This window comes from Bos taurus, chromosome 6 (assembly GCF_002263795.3).
Source record: "Bos taurus isolate L1 Dominette 01449 registration number 42190680 breed Hereford chromosome 6, ARS-UCD2.0, whole genome shotgun sequence".
Classification (NCBI taxonomy): Eukaryota; Metazoa; Chordata; class Mammalia; order Artiodactyla; family Bovidae; genus Bos; species Bos taurus.
The window spans coordinates 105,632,840-105,648,408 of NC_037333.1; the positions used below are offsets into that span (position 1 = coordinate 105,632,840).

Consider the following 15,569-nt stretch of genomic DNA (forward strand, 5'->3'; position numbering starts at 1 on the left):
TCGAACTTTCTGTTTCTCTACGAAGTGAAGTCAGTTCACAGGCCCTTCAGATGACTGTATTCCCAAAGCAGATGGGATCCCCAAACAAAATGAGCTTCTGCTTTCATTTCAGTCACAAGATTTCAGAGAGAGAGACACAGGGGAGAGAGGCATGGTGAGGGTGAGGGTTGGTGTGCAGTCGCCCAGTCACGTCCGACTCTTGGCCACGCCAGGGACTGCAGCTGGCCAGGCCTCCCAGTCCCTCACCATCTCCCGAAGTTTGCCCAAGATCATGTCCATTAAGTCAATGATGCTATCCAGCCATCTCATCCTCTGACAACTTCTTCCCCTCTGCCCTCAATCTTTCCCAGCATCGGGGACTTTTCCAGTGAGTCAGCTGTTCGCATCGGATGGCCCAAGTACTGGAACTCACTCGTAAATATGTGGTAAAAGCAAAAGGCTGGTAAATCCCAACTTCCCATCACTAAGTACCCAGAGCCAAGACAGTTGTGTCCCCTACACCTTTCCCCTTGCTTCTCCGTGTTAGAACCCCTCATGGGTAGCAGGGTATCTTATGACATGTCCTTATCATCACTTGGCCATGGGTCCAAGTTTTGGTTGATGGAAGAGATGGAAAATCAACTCACACTCTCCGGGAAACTTTCTTGGGGAAAATTTCTGTGTGCTGTTCGTTCCTCCTTTTCCTTCCCTTCCTCCCTCCTGCAGACATCGCTATTTTAGACGATGAGAGTGAGCAAGGCAGGAGGGGCAGGGTTTCTGAGAACTTCACGAAACAGAGCTGCCACACAGCCTTGAACTGTTTACCTCTGGACTTGACTTACGTAGAAAATAAACATTTGTCATGTCTAAGCTCCACGATTTCTTTTTAAAAGTGTCTTGCTGCCTTAAATTTTGTTCTCAGCTGCGGCGTTCTCCATTAACAAACACAGCAGAGTCTCTGATCAAAGGCATGGGCCCATGTTTCCCAGAAGCGTAATGAGAAGTTCTAGGTTCAAATCTTGGCCATGTGACCTCAGGCAAGCTGGTAAGCCTGGGGGGAATAAGAGTGTGCGCCTGCGTGCTTAGTCATTCAGCTGTGTTGGACTCATTGTGACCCTGTGGACCGTAGCCCGCCAGGCTCCTCTGTCCACAGCAAGAATACTGGAGTGGGTTGCCATGCCCTCCTCCAGGGGATCTTCTGACCCAGAAGTTGCACACAAATCTTACATCTCTTGCATTGGTAGGAGGGTTCTTTGTCACTAGCGCCACCTGGGAAGCCCAGGAATAAGAGTATCTACCCCAAATAACTGCTGAGAAGCTTAAATAAATAACTCCCCGGCTCAGTGCCCCTCTAAGGAATTGCTGTGTTCTGCATTTCGTGTCTTTTCAAGGTCAACTTCAAGGCCAAATCTTTTTTCACTCAGTCCAGATCTTTAGATCTTCAGATCTATATTTGGAATTTGTTCATTAGTTGATGCCCATTTTCAGACAAAATATGTGCCTTTCCATCATTCAGCTGTTTACAAGCACCTACCAGTTATTCCGAAGGATTCTTCAAGCAGAGCTCCCTTCTAGCCAAGAGGCTCCGGGAGTCAATGACTGAGAAACCGAGGCTGCCACTGGGGCCCAGCTTACACGTGTGCTGTGATGAAGCTGAGCTCTGTGCCATTGCTGTCTATGTCTACTGGTGTCTCCACAAGTTCCCTAGTTTCGCTTGGGCCCTGTTTAGCTAATCATGCATTGAAGAGAATAAAATGTGTTCAGTTCAGTTCAGCCACTCAGTCGTGTCCGACTCTTTGCGACCCCATGAATCGCAGCACGCCAGGCCTCCCTGTCCATCACCAACTCCCGGAGTTCACTCAGACTCACGTCTATCGAGTCAGTGATGCCATCCAGCCATCTCATCCTCTGTAGTCCCCTTCACAGCTAAATTAGACAAGTTTATAAAAGGTCTGGCATGCACCCCACCTGATAGGTTAATTTCTTTCCATTTTCTCTCATTCTCTGGACTCACTGATATTCAAATTCCACACTCACATCCCAGGTTCTTTCTCCCACATGAGGCTGCCTTTCTCCATTTTTATCCTTTAAAAACTTGAAGGTATTTGGGGATGGAAGGCATCAGCCTGCTCTTCCTCTTGGTCTGTGAAGAGGGGGTAGTTGACACTCTGCACCCTGGCTGGTCCCAAACTTTAGAACCTCTTCTGTTTGGCATCCATCCATGGCTGTAGGGAAAGGCAGGAAGGGACTTCCTAGAGTTACTTTCAGTCTCTGAGTCAAGGATGATGATGTTGAATAAATCTTGACTATATGACTTATATAGTCAAGAGGAGAAGGAAGAAAGGAGGGAAGCAGGCAGGGAAAGAAAGAATGGAAATAGAATATACAGACATAGGTAATTTATGTATGAGGATGAGATGGATAGATAACACCTCTGACTCAACAGAAATGAAATTGAGCAAAGTTTGGGAGATAGTGAAGGACAGGGAAGCCTGGTGTGCTGCCCTCCATGGGGTCTCACAGAGCTGGACACGTCTCAGCAACTGAACAGCAATTTTATGTATGTTGTATATCTAATACATATTAAATCTCTATCTATCTATCTATCCATTTATTAATTATCTATCTATCTGTCTACCTGCTCAGTCATCTAGCACTTCTGGCTAGATTTCAGTTTTCAGTGAATGAATTTCAGTTTTATTCACTGAATCATAGTCTCCTGATCTGAAGAGTATGATCTGTGAATTTCAAGTCACAAATAGTGTAAACTTGCAGGCATAGCTGTATGGGAAACATTCACTGGGAGTTGGGAGAACAGGCTCAAGGTTCTCACCAGATAGCTCTTGGAAATTCACTTCCCTTTTCTAGTTCTTAGTTTCCTCATCTGTAAAGTATGGTATGAGAATCTCAGACTAGCCGAGTCCTGGGAACCTTTCATTTTTATTTCCCTTTTCAAAAACTTGTGGTCAAGATATCTCATTGAATTGTGATGCCATTTTGTATTTTTAAGAGTATTCTAGTGTACTGATGTTACATGTGCTTTGATAAATGCATTAAGTAGAATTATTATCAATTACAACAAACAGACAAAAATTCGTGGTCAAAGCTGGTTAGAGTATCTGACATATTAAGAAACTACCTCAGTTGGTTGAATGAATGGGTAGATGGATGAATGAATGATGATATTTAAACAGGCAGCTGCCTCTTGGTAGAGGCAGACTTGATAAGTTTCCATCCACCTGTCTATATTTTTTTCTTCAGCCAGTGATTCTCAAAAGACTATCCTAGCAGTACCTGAATTAGAATTATCCTTCTGGTCTCACTATAGCTCTGCCAAAGAACAAACCCTGGCATGGGCTTGTGATAAACATTTTTTGCTGCTGAGATTCTGATACACACTGGATTTTGAAGGCAATTGTAAATCCGTGGGCTTATCAGCCCACGGATGATTGGAATCCTGGCTTGTGTTTATGAAAACTGGGTGGAGAGCTTTTTCCTGCAATTCAATTGTTAACATTTCAATTTGTTTCTGTTCACCAGCTTCCCTAGCATTTTGGGGGAGAACGAGCCTCTGCTATATTAATACAGATATTGTACTACCTAGAAATGGCCAGCAGGCGGCAGTGGATGCTCACATATTCCTTACCTACCATTTCCCTCCCCGCGAAGTCTTAACATTTGTATTATTTTTTCTTTTAGAAGTGAGGGTAAAAAACCCCACAAACTTTAAGACGGATTTCCCTTAGGAAAAAACCAAAACAAAACAAGTATTCCTGTGCAAAATGAAATTTGTTGTCTGTTTAATTGAGTCAAACAACAAGCGTCTTTATCAGTGTTTTTATTGTGTATGGTGACCTAAGACAGAAGGACGCACTTTCTAAATGGGCTGTCCTCTCCAATATCAATCTTTATTCAGTAGAAGGAGACAATCTCCTGAGTTTATTTTGTGGAAAACCTTGACACTCTTTTCTATATATCAACATCACCGAAGATGTTGATATTGACAGGTTGTCCAAGTTTGGATATGTGTCTGTCTTCTAGGCCTAGAGAATTTTTTTTTTTGATAGATTGTTTTGAGCATAAAAAATATGCTGCTGTAGGAAGACCATAAGATACAGATGAGCAAAAAAGAGAAGTAAAGTCACAATAATATTCCCATACCAAGATATAGTGGTTTAGTTGATAAGTTGTGTGACCCCATTGTGACTCCATGGACTGTAGCCCGCCAGGCTCCTCTGTCCATGAGATTTTCCAGTCAAGAACACTGGAGTGGGTTGCCATTTCCTTCTCCAGGGGATCTTCCTGACCCAGGGATCGAACCAGGGTCTCCTGCATTGCAGGCAGAATCTTCCCCAACTGAGAGATAGCCACTATAAATATTTAATTAGAGCAAAATCACTAACACACACACAAGCACACATATACAGACATGATATAAATTATGTGTATATGATCACAATGTGTGTGCGTGTTTTTTTGCCTGCCCTTTCATATAATATCTTGCTATAATATACCCCTCAGTGACTATGCTTCAAGATCATCATTTTTAATGTCTATGTAGTATTCTTTCATATAGACATTCTTTTAATTTCAACTGTATTTTTACCATATTTTCAATGAGTCGCATGATACAAAATTGCAAGCGCCTTTAAAGTACCTGGGAATGTTATAAATATCATGGTGATAAACTGTCTTTTATATAAACCATCACATGCGTCTTTAATTATATCGGCTTTATTCTAGTTAAGTAGACACTGGCCATAGTGTGTAAGCTTGCAGAGGCTGAGGTGGTCTGGTTCACTAAGTATTTTTGTTAGGGTGTGGATTCGAGTGCTCTGGGCAAGTCTGGGCAGCTTCATCTCTCTCAACTTTGGAGGCAGGGTTGATTTGTTTCTGTTTCCTCGCTTGTGTCTCTGCTGCTGCTGCTGCTGCTGCTGCTAAGTCGCTTCAGTCGTGTCTGACTCTGTGCGACCCCATAGGCGGCAGCCCACTAGGTTCCCCCGTCCCTGGGATTCTCCAGGCAAGAACACTGCAGTGGGGTATCATTGCCTTCTCCGGCTTGTGTCTCTAGAATGCTGTTAATGAAATGGAATCTGTTTGTCAGTTTCCCTCTCCCTTAAGGCAGGTGGAGAACAAGTCCCGAGGGAGAGAATACAGGTCACACCTAACATTCGCCAGCCACTGAATCAGACTAGCAACCTCTTTTGAGGCACCATCCCCTTTAGAATTTTCTACAGCCCCTCCGCCCTTGCTCCCCAAACTCTAAGTGGATGGTAGAAAGTGTTGAGAGGTGGCAAGCATGTGGGGAAAATATGCTTGAAAACAGAGACTTACTACGATTTAGAAACAACAGCCTTGAGAGAACTGGAGAAGGAAATGGATCCCTGCTCCAGTGTTCTTGCCTGGAGAATCCCATGGGCAGAGGAACCTGGCAGGCATGGGGTAGCAAAGAGTTGGACACGACTGAGCGACCGAGTAACACACCTTGAGTCAGTGCAGCCTCTCTTAGGACCTGACTGAGAGGCTTTTGTAAGAAGGATTAGACCTGGGTACTCATTTGTTTCTTATTTATATTCATACTTGCAAAGTTGATTTTGCTTTTTCCTCCTTCTCGCTGCTGTGCGGGGCACACCGGGTGCTGGTTATACTCTCCCAACGTATGTTATATGAATATAACACATTATAAGTAATATAAAGAATAATTCATTATATATAATATAATACAATGAATCCTGTGAATTCATTTGTGCTGACATCACTCCCAAAGCCCCTATTGCTTCTTTGCACACTCCCTCTGGTCAATTTCTCATGTCCTGTTTTTTTGTTTTTTTTTGGCCATGCCTCGTGGGATCTTCGTTCCCTGACCAGAAACCAAACCCAGGCCCTTGGCAGTGGAGGCTTGCAGTCCTAACCACTGGAAAGCCAGGGAATTCCCGATTTCTCTTTTTTTTTTTTTTTTTTAAGTCTTGTTCCAGTCATCATTTCTAGCCGTCAGTTTTCTAGGAAATTTTATGGGACCTCCCTTGATATAACAATACTCTAAGATGAATATTCAAACTTTAACAGGGTCCTAAATAAGTGTCTACTAACAGGAACTAGGCCCTTTTAAAAGAGATATAGGAGAAGCACAAAAAGTGGTTTCTGACTCATTCATCCACCCAACACGTATTTTAGAAGGAGTCCATTATGTACAGTTTAGTTGAACAAACACTAATGAGTGGCCACAAATACTGGCACGCTGCCAGAGTTCTACCCATTTTGCAGATGAAGAAACTGGGGCCCACAGGGATCTGCGCTTCATCCAAGACTATGCAGCTAATAAATGGAGAGCCAGGATCTCCACCTCATCTGGCAGCCTCCAAAGCTGTGGACGTCATAGACTTCCAGCCTGGGAGCAATCAGAGGGAAAGACTCTAAGTCACTAATGTCGCCTTGAACAGGCCAATAGCTTTATCTAAGGAAAAATGGAAAAGGATGGAAGGAGGAATAACAGACTCCTGCTGACATTGCCACTGCTTCGGTGCCTGGGGGCCCTGACTTACCTGTGGCACTGTCGATTCTGGGCCATGACCTAGGACAGAAAAGAGAACCAAGGTAAGTGTCTGCTGCATTCAGTTCATTGTCCTCCCCAGAGGAGCAGGTAGTCATCGAAGGCAGGTCACAAATCAAGTTGTAGAGCACTTCCTTTGTGCTTCTGCTGTTCTAGACCCAAAGGAACATCTCATTACAGAGAATTCAGGAAAACAGAGAAGTGCATCTAGAAAAAAACAGTCAACACCACAGGTAATATTTCGGCGAGGCTCAGGCATATGTACAGGCTTCCCTGGTGGCTCAGACGGTAAAGTGTCTGTCTGCAATGCAGGAGACCCGGGTTTGATCCCTGGTTTGGGAAGATGCCCTGGAGAAGGAAATGGCAGCCCACTCCAGTATTCTTGCCTGGAAAATTCCATGGACGGCGGAGCCTGGTAGGCTACCGTCCATGGGGTTGCAAAGAGTCAGACACAACCGAGCGACTTCACTTCACAGGCATATGTGCACATGTGTGTATGAGGATGTCTGCATGCCTTTTGATATATAGATGCCTAAAAATAATATGAAAGAATGTATAGGCGCCTGCAGATATAGAGAACAGACGTGTGAGCCCATGTGGAGGAAGGGGAGGCAGGGATGAACTGGGAGATTAGGACTGACATATACACACTACCATGGGTGAAGTCTATTGACCCTGCTATAAAGCACAGGAAGCTCAAACTCTTCTAGAGGAGAGGGATGGGGGAGGGGGGAGGGGGGACCAAGAGGGAGGGGATATATGTATCAGATCAGATCAGATCAGTCGCTCAGTCGTGTCCGACTCTTTGAGACCCCATGAATGGCAGCACACCAGGCCTCCCTGTCCATCACCAACTCCCGGAGTTCACTGAGACTCACGTCCATCGAGTCTGTGATATATGTATACATACAGCTGATTCCCTTCATCGTACAGAAGAATCTAACATGACATTGTAAAGCAATTGTACTCCAATAAAAACTGCATTGTAGATCTTTAACTGTTACTAAGAAACATGCTATTTATCTGCTGTGTGATTTCTGCAGGGGAAAATTAGGCTCTTGCTCCCTTTTGAAACTGTAAATCATGTTGCATTGTGGACCCCTGGTTGCATTTTGAATCCGATTGCTGAGTATTTCCTTGGAGAGACTCCATCAAGTGCAGCGGAAGTGTCTGACAATGATAATGTGCGTCTTCTTAGCTCCTTGTTTCATATCACTCACATGCCTTCTGGATGGTTTGCATCAATCTTTCAATCTATATTCTTGTTTACAGAGTGAGGGGTGATTATCTCATCACATCTTACCACTGTTAAATCCACAAACATTTAAAACCATTTAAAACAATTTTTCCTACTTGCCGCTTGATTCTTTTTTACCTGTTTCACTTCCTTGACGACTAGTGAGGATGAATTGTTATTTGTTTTTTCCAAATAGTTTCAGGCCTTTGCATGTCTTCATTGGTGAAGTTATCTGGGAAGACCAATGAGGTCTTCTCCTGGCCGCCACATTCCCCCTTGGACACATTCCCCAGTGTGCTTTTGGAAGCTCCTTTTCCCTAGATTTCGGGTGATGATCTGAAAAGCCGTGGGGTAATGAGAGCTCTAAAGGATGAGCCTGCTGTGAGCTTAGTTGTTTGCGCCTTTAATAACCCCTGGTCCTTGCAGGGTACCTATTCTCCGAGGCTCTCAAAGTGCGTCACAGGAGCAATTAATTGAGCATCGCAACACACGCCAGCTGTAAATATTTATGAGGTCTCGTTGGTGGTGGCTGGGACGCCAGGCACAGAAGAGTTAAGCTGGGAGATCGTAGTCACCAGGAGATCACAGCCCACGAGCCCCACTTCCAGCTCAGCCTGTTGCCTTCTTCTCACAAGGTTCAGGCCCCAAACGATTCTGTTGGGTCGCTACCACTGTTCCAAGTTCATGGAGGAAATGTGGGGTTCACAGGGCTCCATGGCTCATCCTATCCTGCCAAGATCGAAGGAATTACCACCAGCCTGTGGGACACCCCCCTTCCCAAGATCCTTGCCACCTCCCCTGGCCCTTGCCTGCAGGCGCTGGCCAGCCATGCTTTGGAAGGACTGTGCACTGCCCTGAGGTGCCGTGTGGTTCGCTCTTGGCTCTCTTTCAAGTTGCCCGAGATTCTGCAGAAATTAACAGTAAATCAGCCAGGAAGGAGCAGATCATTTATCTGGGGCCTGAGAGCTCTCTCTTGACACTTTCCACACATGACCTCTTCCCTGACATCTTGGTCTTTGATTAACACCACGAAAGGCTCCCCAGAGTTGCAACTCCTGATGTGTGAGACAGAAATGATATATTTCTGGGACGGTACAGGCAGCTTGATGCGGGCGTGGCAGGCCATGGACAGACGGGAGCATGTGAGCATAGGCAGGATGGGGTCCTGACCCGGGGACTCTGAGAGCGAGGCACCCTCTTCCTGGGACTGGAGGAGGAGCTTCAGGTTTTAAATTAAGATTTCGTTCTCTGTCTAATCTTAGCCTCACCCCCATTTTTATTTTATTTTTAAAAATTTATTTATTTACTTATTTCATTTTTGGCTGTTCTGGATCTTTGTTGCCAAGCGAGCGTTTCTCTAGTTGTGGCGAGCGGGGGTTACACTGTAGTTGCCGTGCCCAGCCTTTTCATTGCGGTAGCTTCTCTTGTTGCAGAGCATTGGCTCTAGGGTGTGTGGACTTCAGTAGCAGTGGCTCCCCGGCTCTGGAGCACAGTCTCAACAGTTGTGGTGTATGGGCTTGGTTGCTCTGTGGCATGTGGGATCTTCTCAGATTAGGGATCGAACCTGTGTCTCCTGCATTGGCAGGTGGATTCTTTCCCACTGAGCCACCAGGGAAGCCCTCACCCATCCAGTTTTTAGACTCAAAGACCATCAACATCTGAAAGTACATTGGAAATAATGTCCAATTTGTGGTTGCAGGTTTCAGATTCTTGGAGGCTGGACTGAGGTCTTGGGATGCTAAAAAGAGCGTATCTGAAGGGAAAAACACCTGTTCAGGCACTGAGCAGGGCTCAGCTCTGGCCGGTGGGCTTTCCCTGCTTTGCAGATGCAACTAAGACTTAGGAGTCACGTGTCTGAAGTGACACGGAAAGCCATCAGCAGTGACAGGATTGGCCTTATTATTCACCAGCTGAGGCAACAACTTAGTCCGCCGGGGTCCCTGCCTCTGGAAGCTTCCTCCCAGTTGTAAAGCCGTCTGCAAGTGGTTTATCTGCTGACTCCTCTTGGTGGGGCCCCAAAGCCACAGTGCTCATTCATATGTCATATCCTCTGGGACTGTGCACCCCAGGGTCCTCTGTGCGTCAATGCAAGCCAGATGAATTAGCAGAGGAAGCAGCAGCCAGGCAGGAATGATGTTATTATTCCAGCTGAGCCCAAAAGCCCGGGGTGGGGGTGGGGTGGGGTGGGGAGGGAGGCTGCAAGGAGGGGTCTGGGGAGGCGTCCTGGACTCCAGGGGTATGTCTGGCTGGAGTGCGGACCACGTCTCAACACCAGCAGCTGACAAGCACTCTGAAAAGGCTCCTGTGTTAACACTCTTCATAGCCTGACAGCCCAGGGTGATTAATGACGGATGCCGCTTGCAGATTTCCTGGAGATTTGATGCATTCTCTCTGTGCTTAAGCAAGGCCCATGGTTAGCAAGCTGCCTCTTGCCAGGGAATGACAAGGATGCTCCCTGGCTTGCTTTCGTCAACAGCATCCATCACGTGGCCACGTGTGAACAGGCCGCAGCTGGATGGTGTGTCGCTTGGCAGCCGCCCCTCTGCCCTCCCGACCCTCCTGCTCCTTTTGGTATCTGGGCCCTGAGGAAAGCAGCTGTCCCTCTCTATTTCTGCTTGGACAGGCAGGTGTCCACATGATGGGCAGGGCAGTTCATGGTGTATGGAGTGACCAAAGCTGGCCTCCAGAGGTTCGTGGTTTTCAATATTTAAGGCTCATTACAAATGAAGATGTTTAATTTCTGAGTTAGTTTGAATTTTTAATACTTCTTAATAATTTAAAAGGTTTAATCATTTTTAATTTTTCGAGGGTACTAGATTAAACTCCTCCCCCCTCCACCCCTTGCTGCCTGGGAGAACTGGGTCTGATGGAGCGGGCAGGGTGCACGCATGTTGTCTTATCCATGGGAACAGAGTTTGGATGGTGTGTTATTCCGGTCCCATAGAGACGGGACTTGGTCCTGTCTCCAGGGTCAGGCTCCTGGCTTGGAGATTAATTCCTCATCACCCTCTCGAGTCTGGTGGGCCCCTCTGGGTCTCCCTAGGCACCTGCCGCTGGTCCAGAATGCGGCAGCAAACCCCCTGGGAAGTGGTTGGGGTGATTTCATCCCCTTTCCCAAACCTCCAGGATTAACTGGCTCAGCTCCATACCTCACTGAAAGCTCTGCTCCTGAAATAGAAAGATGACTTTAGAATAAAATTCTCTGATTTGGGGGAAAATGACTGATTTTTTTTAATAGTCACTACATGTAGTAGCTCTGCTGGTAAAGAATCTGCCTGCAATGCAGGAGATCCTGGTTCAATTCCTGGGTCAGGAGGATCCGCTGGAGAAGGGTTAGGCTACCCACTCCAGTATTCTTGGGATTCCCTGGTGGCTCAGCTGGTAAAGACTCCACCTAAACCTAGGTTTTATCCCTGGGTTGGGAAGATCCCCTCCAGTATTCTGGCCTGGACAATTTCATGGAGTGTATAGTCCATGGGGTTGCAGAGTCAGACATAACTGAGCAACTTTCACTTTTCAAACTCATTTTAGGAGCTTCCTGGTAGCTCAGTGATTAAAAAAAATCTGCCTGCCAATGCAGGAGATGCGGGTTCGATCACTGGGTCGAGAAGATCCCCTGGAGAAGAAAATGGCAAGCCCCTCTAGTATTCTTGCTTGGAGAATCCCATGGACAGAGGAGCCTGGTGGGCTACAGTCCATGGGGTCACAAAAGAACTGGACACAATTTAATGAGTAAAAACAACAGCAAAACTCATTTTAAATATAAAACAAAAAGGAGTGAAGGTAGAGGTCAAGTTTCTAAATTCATTCCCTTCTTCCTGCTCTATCTGCAGCATGTTGGGAGCTCATTTCACTCAAACTTCATAGCAATTCTTGTTGGATAGTATCTTGCTATCAGTGTCAGGGCTACGATGGGATGTTAGTGCTATATATCCCACCTGATGGGCCCACCCTCTTCTCTCCACCTCCCTGAGGGATGGGGAGGGTTTGCATCAGGGAGACACGCAGGCGGAGGTGTGGAAACGCACAGGGAGCTTGGAGGGCAGGGAGCCTGAGGGATAAGCTGGAAGGACTGTGTTGACCTCTAGGTGGTGTGACACATCTTAACGCAGAGGATAAAGGATGATCAGAGCCGCATCTCAGGAAAGTGATGCCCGAGCACACATGTCCGAGTGGAGAGGGAAGGACAGGGGTGTAACAGTCTCAGGGAGAGGTGTGACAGGCCTCAACAGTGTGGGTTTTTATTCTTCCCTGACATAGGCACCCAAACCCTGCTCTGATCACCTGGCACCTGCCCGGTGGAACCCACACTTATGTCACCAGAGCGGAGCCCAACTCCCCTTCTCAAACTTCCTACCCCAGGCCCTTAGCTCCTAAAGGGGAGACCAGATGCCTAACACAGTGCCTGGAATGCGGCTTATGCACAAAAGCATGTTGTTGAATGAGCACAGAGGAGGGAAGGGGCAGGTGGATGACGGCGAGGCAGGTGGCAGGGAAACACAGATGAGAGGACAACCCCGGAGTGACAGCCTCGAGCCCCACCACAGCCCACGTCTGGGTCCACACGCAGACTCGGCCTCCTCCAGAGAGGCCTGCAGGATGTCCGGCATGTAGGAACCTGGTCCGTGGGTGTGCGTGCAAACCCCTCCAGGGACTGGTTCCAGTTTTCATTACAAATTTGACGTCGGAGAATAAGGAACGACTCCTTATTCCTTTGAAGCAGATGAAATTCACACCAAGGTGGAATCAGATCAAGTCTCGTATTTAGTAAGTGAATAATGGTTCCTTCCTTTTTAGGGGCAGGTGATGGAAACGTTCTTTTAAAAATTGAAGTATAATTGATTTACAATGAGCCAGGTGTACAGAAACGTGATTCAATTATATATGTATATTCTTTTCCAGACTCTTTTCCACTATAGGTTATTATAAGATATTGAGTATAGTTCCCTGTGCTATACAGTAGGTCATGTTGTTAATCTACTTTATATAGAGTTTATCTGCTAATACCCAATTCCCAATTTATCCCTCCTCCCTTCCTTCTTAGTGGGGCTTCCCAGGTGGCTCAGATGGTAAAGAATCCACCTACAATGCAGGAGACCCATGTTTGATCCCTGGGTCAGGAAGATCCCTTGGAGAAGGGAATGACTACCTACTCCTGTATTCTTGCCTGGAAAATTCCATGGACAGAGAAGCCTGGCGGGCTATAGTCCATGGGGTCTCAAAAGAGTCAGACATGACTGACCAACTAACACTACCCCCTTGGTAAACATAAGTTTGTTTTCCAAGTCTGTGGGTCTATTTCTGTTTCATAAATAAATTCACTGTATCATTTTTTTCAGATCCCGCGTATTAGTCCATATCATATAATATTTGTCCTTCTCTATCTGATTGACTTCACTTAATATGATAATCTCCAGGTTCATCCATGTTGCTGCAAATGCCTTGTTTCATTCTTTTTTATGGCTAAGTGATATTCCATTCTGTATATATATCACATCTCCTTTCTCCATTCGTCTGAGGATGCACACGTGGGTTGCTTCCGTGTCTTGGCTGTTGTGAATAGTAAGAAGTGCTGCAGTGAACTTTGGGGTGGCTGTATCTTTTTGAAATAGAGTTTTTGTCTTTTTGGTTGTATGCCCAGGAGTGGGATTTCTGGATCATATGGTAGCTCTATTTTTAGTTTTTAAGGAACCTCCACACTGTTCTCCATAATGGCTGCACCAATTTACATTCCCACCAACAGCATAGGATTATGGATTCATTTTTTTTGCGAAAGATATCCTTGACTAGGTCTAAGAATCTTCTCTTTTCTATTTTGTTTTTACAGAAAAATATTTGGGAGGATGCAACTCCCTGAAGTTATCCCCAGAAAGACACTGCCAGTGTTTGATCTCATTCTGAACTGTGAAACGCTCATAGCCCCCACCACACTCTTGGCTAGGGGCAGCCTAGTCTGACTCTCACCCCCTCGGCATCCTACCCTACCAGGGTCCCAGAGCCTTCCCTCCTCTAAGCTTCTGTGTCAGCCCTTCTAGCTCTAACTGTACACTTGGTGTAGCTCAAAGCAGTGTATAGTTATTAACTTCTTACATAAATCTCATATTAAATTTCACTTTTCCTTCTTTCCTCAACTAGACTTTAAGTTCTTTGGGGACAGAAAGCATGTCCTGTGAGCTACAATCCTTTCCATATATGCTATCTAAGATCCTGACAAATATTGAAAGAGGAAAATAAATTTATTTGGCAGTTTGATGGTCATACAGCAGACGAGTAAGCGGTGCAGAGCGAGGTACTTTGCCAGGCCGACTTTAGCTCCAGTGGGCAGAGCAACGCCTGAATCTACCATCCCCTCCACCCTCCACACGCTCTCTATCCCTCTCCCGTTTGTTCTGCCGTCTTTCCCTGTTTCTCTGGCTCTCCTTTTCGGCTGTGCAGCCTAGCCTGTGGGATCTCAGTTCCTGACCAGGGATAGAACTCAGGCCCTCGGCAGTGAAAGTGCCAAGTCCTAACCACAGAACTGCCAGGAAATTCCCTTCTCTCTCTTTTTGTTTTTCTGTCCTTCTTGCTCCGTGAAAAGTTTCTTTTATCACCTATTTCAGGATCCAGTCTCTGCCAGGTGCTGGGAGGAGTACAAGCTCGTAGCATCCTGGGGCATCCTGACTTTATCCACCTCCTTCCCGCTCTTCTTATTCCGTTCAGCTGTGTTTATTGAGCATCTTCCACATAGGAGTTGACGCAGGAGCTCCTTGCAGATGAGAGCTGGGGGGACAGCACACTTTCCCATGCATCCTCTGAAAGCTCCTGGCACCCTCTGTAAAGCTCTCAGCTTGGGGGAATGTTTAGGAAGGACACTTTCTGCACAGTGAGGGGACCAGAGGGAACAGAAGTGATTCTTAACATCTCTCTCGGCGCCGCAGATACTCAGAGCCGTTGAAGAACAGGAAGGGGAAAACCAGAGAAGCCAGGCTCAGACCTACAGCTGTGGCCGCCCATCCCGAGCTGAGCTGTGATCTCAGGGGTGCCTGGCAAGGACAGCCGGCAGGGGGCCTCCCAGTGCACTGAACGGAACAGGGAAGCCAGCTCCCTGAGGACCGGCCTCCTGGGGCCTGAGAATTGACAGCCAGCTCCACCTGGTCCCCTGGAGTTGGCTATTGCTGCAGGTATTAATGGTGGGAGAGAAAAATCCCTAGACAGTGAGGTGATGCACTGGACAGAGTATGAATGTGGGAAACGTGAGCGACGCTGTTAGGAATGGCCTCGTCAGGAATGGGGATGGAAACAGAGCCTTGCACTTGGAGTGTGAGCCTTGGCTTCGCTTCTCCCTAGAAAGTGGGCTTGAGAAAGCCCTCTGGCTCCCAGTCATTGCCGCCCCCCGAGCTCACAGGGCCTGCGTCTGCTTCGGCCGCCGCATGGGGCCCAGTGTCTTGTGTTCTGTGACACTGGCCTTTTTGTTTCTTTCCACCAGAGGCTGAGCATCTTGATGGCAGGGGCTTTGTCTTCCTCATCTACATGGGGCCCAGTGTCTTGTGTTCTGTGACACCGGCCTTTTTGTTTCTTTCCGCCAGAGGCTGAGCATCTTGATGGCAGGGTCTTTGTCTTCCTCGTCTTTGATTTTTCTGGTCCCCAGGGCAGTGATCTCTCACAGGTGAGGACAGCATTCTCTCCCATTTCCATCCCACCCTCCCGCACCCCTATCTTACATCTTCTTCCTTCCATCTCATTTATCTAGTTGAGAGGGCTGAGCCCAGAGGCCTCTTACTCCAGCTCTAAAGCTTGCACTCTTGGTAACAATGTTTGATGTCG

The 15,569-nt window shown here is 46.8% G+C and overlaps 1 protein-coding gene across 2 annotated transcripts in view; it reads right to left on the reverse strand.

Moving 5' to 3' along the window:
* The window catches only part of CLNK (cytokine dependent hematopoietic cell linker), a 208,312-nt gene that overhangs the window by 97,159 nt on the left and 95,584 nt on the right, over positions 1-15,569 (reverse strand). For both annotated transcript variants that reach the window (XM_002688459.6, XM_059887816.1), the window contains exon 4: positions 6,522-6,550. In XM_002688459.6, the coding sequence (XP_002688505.2) occupies positions 6,522-6,550 (29 nt within the window). The remainder of the gene's footprint in view (positions 1-6,521; positions 6,551-15,569) is intronic.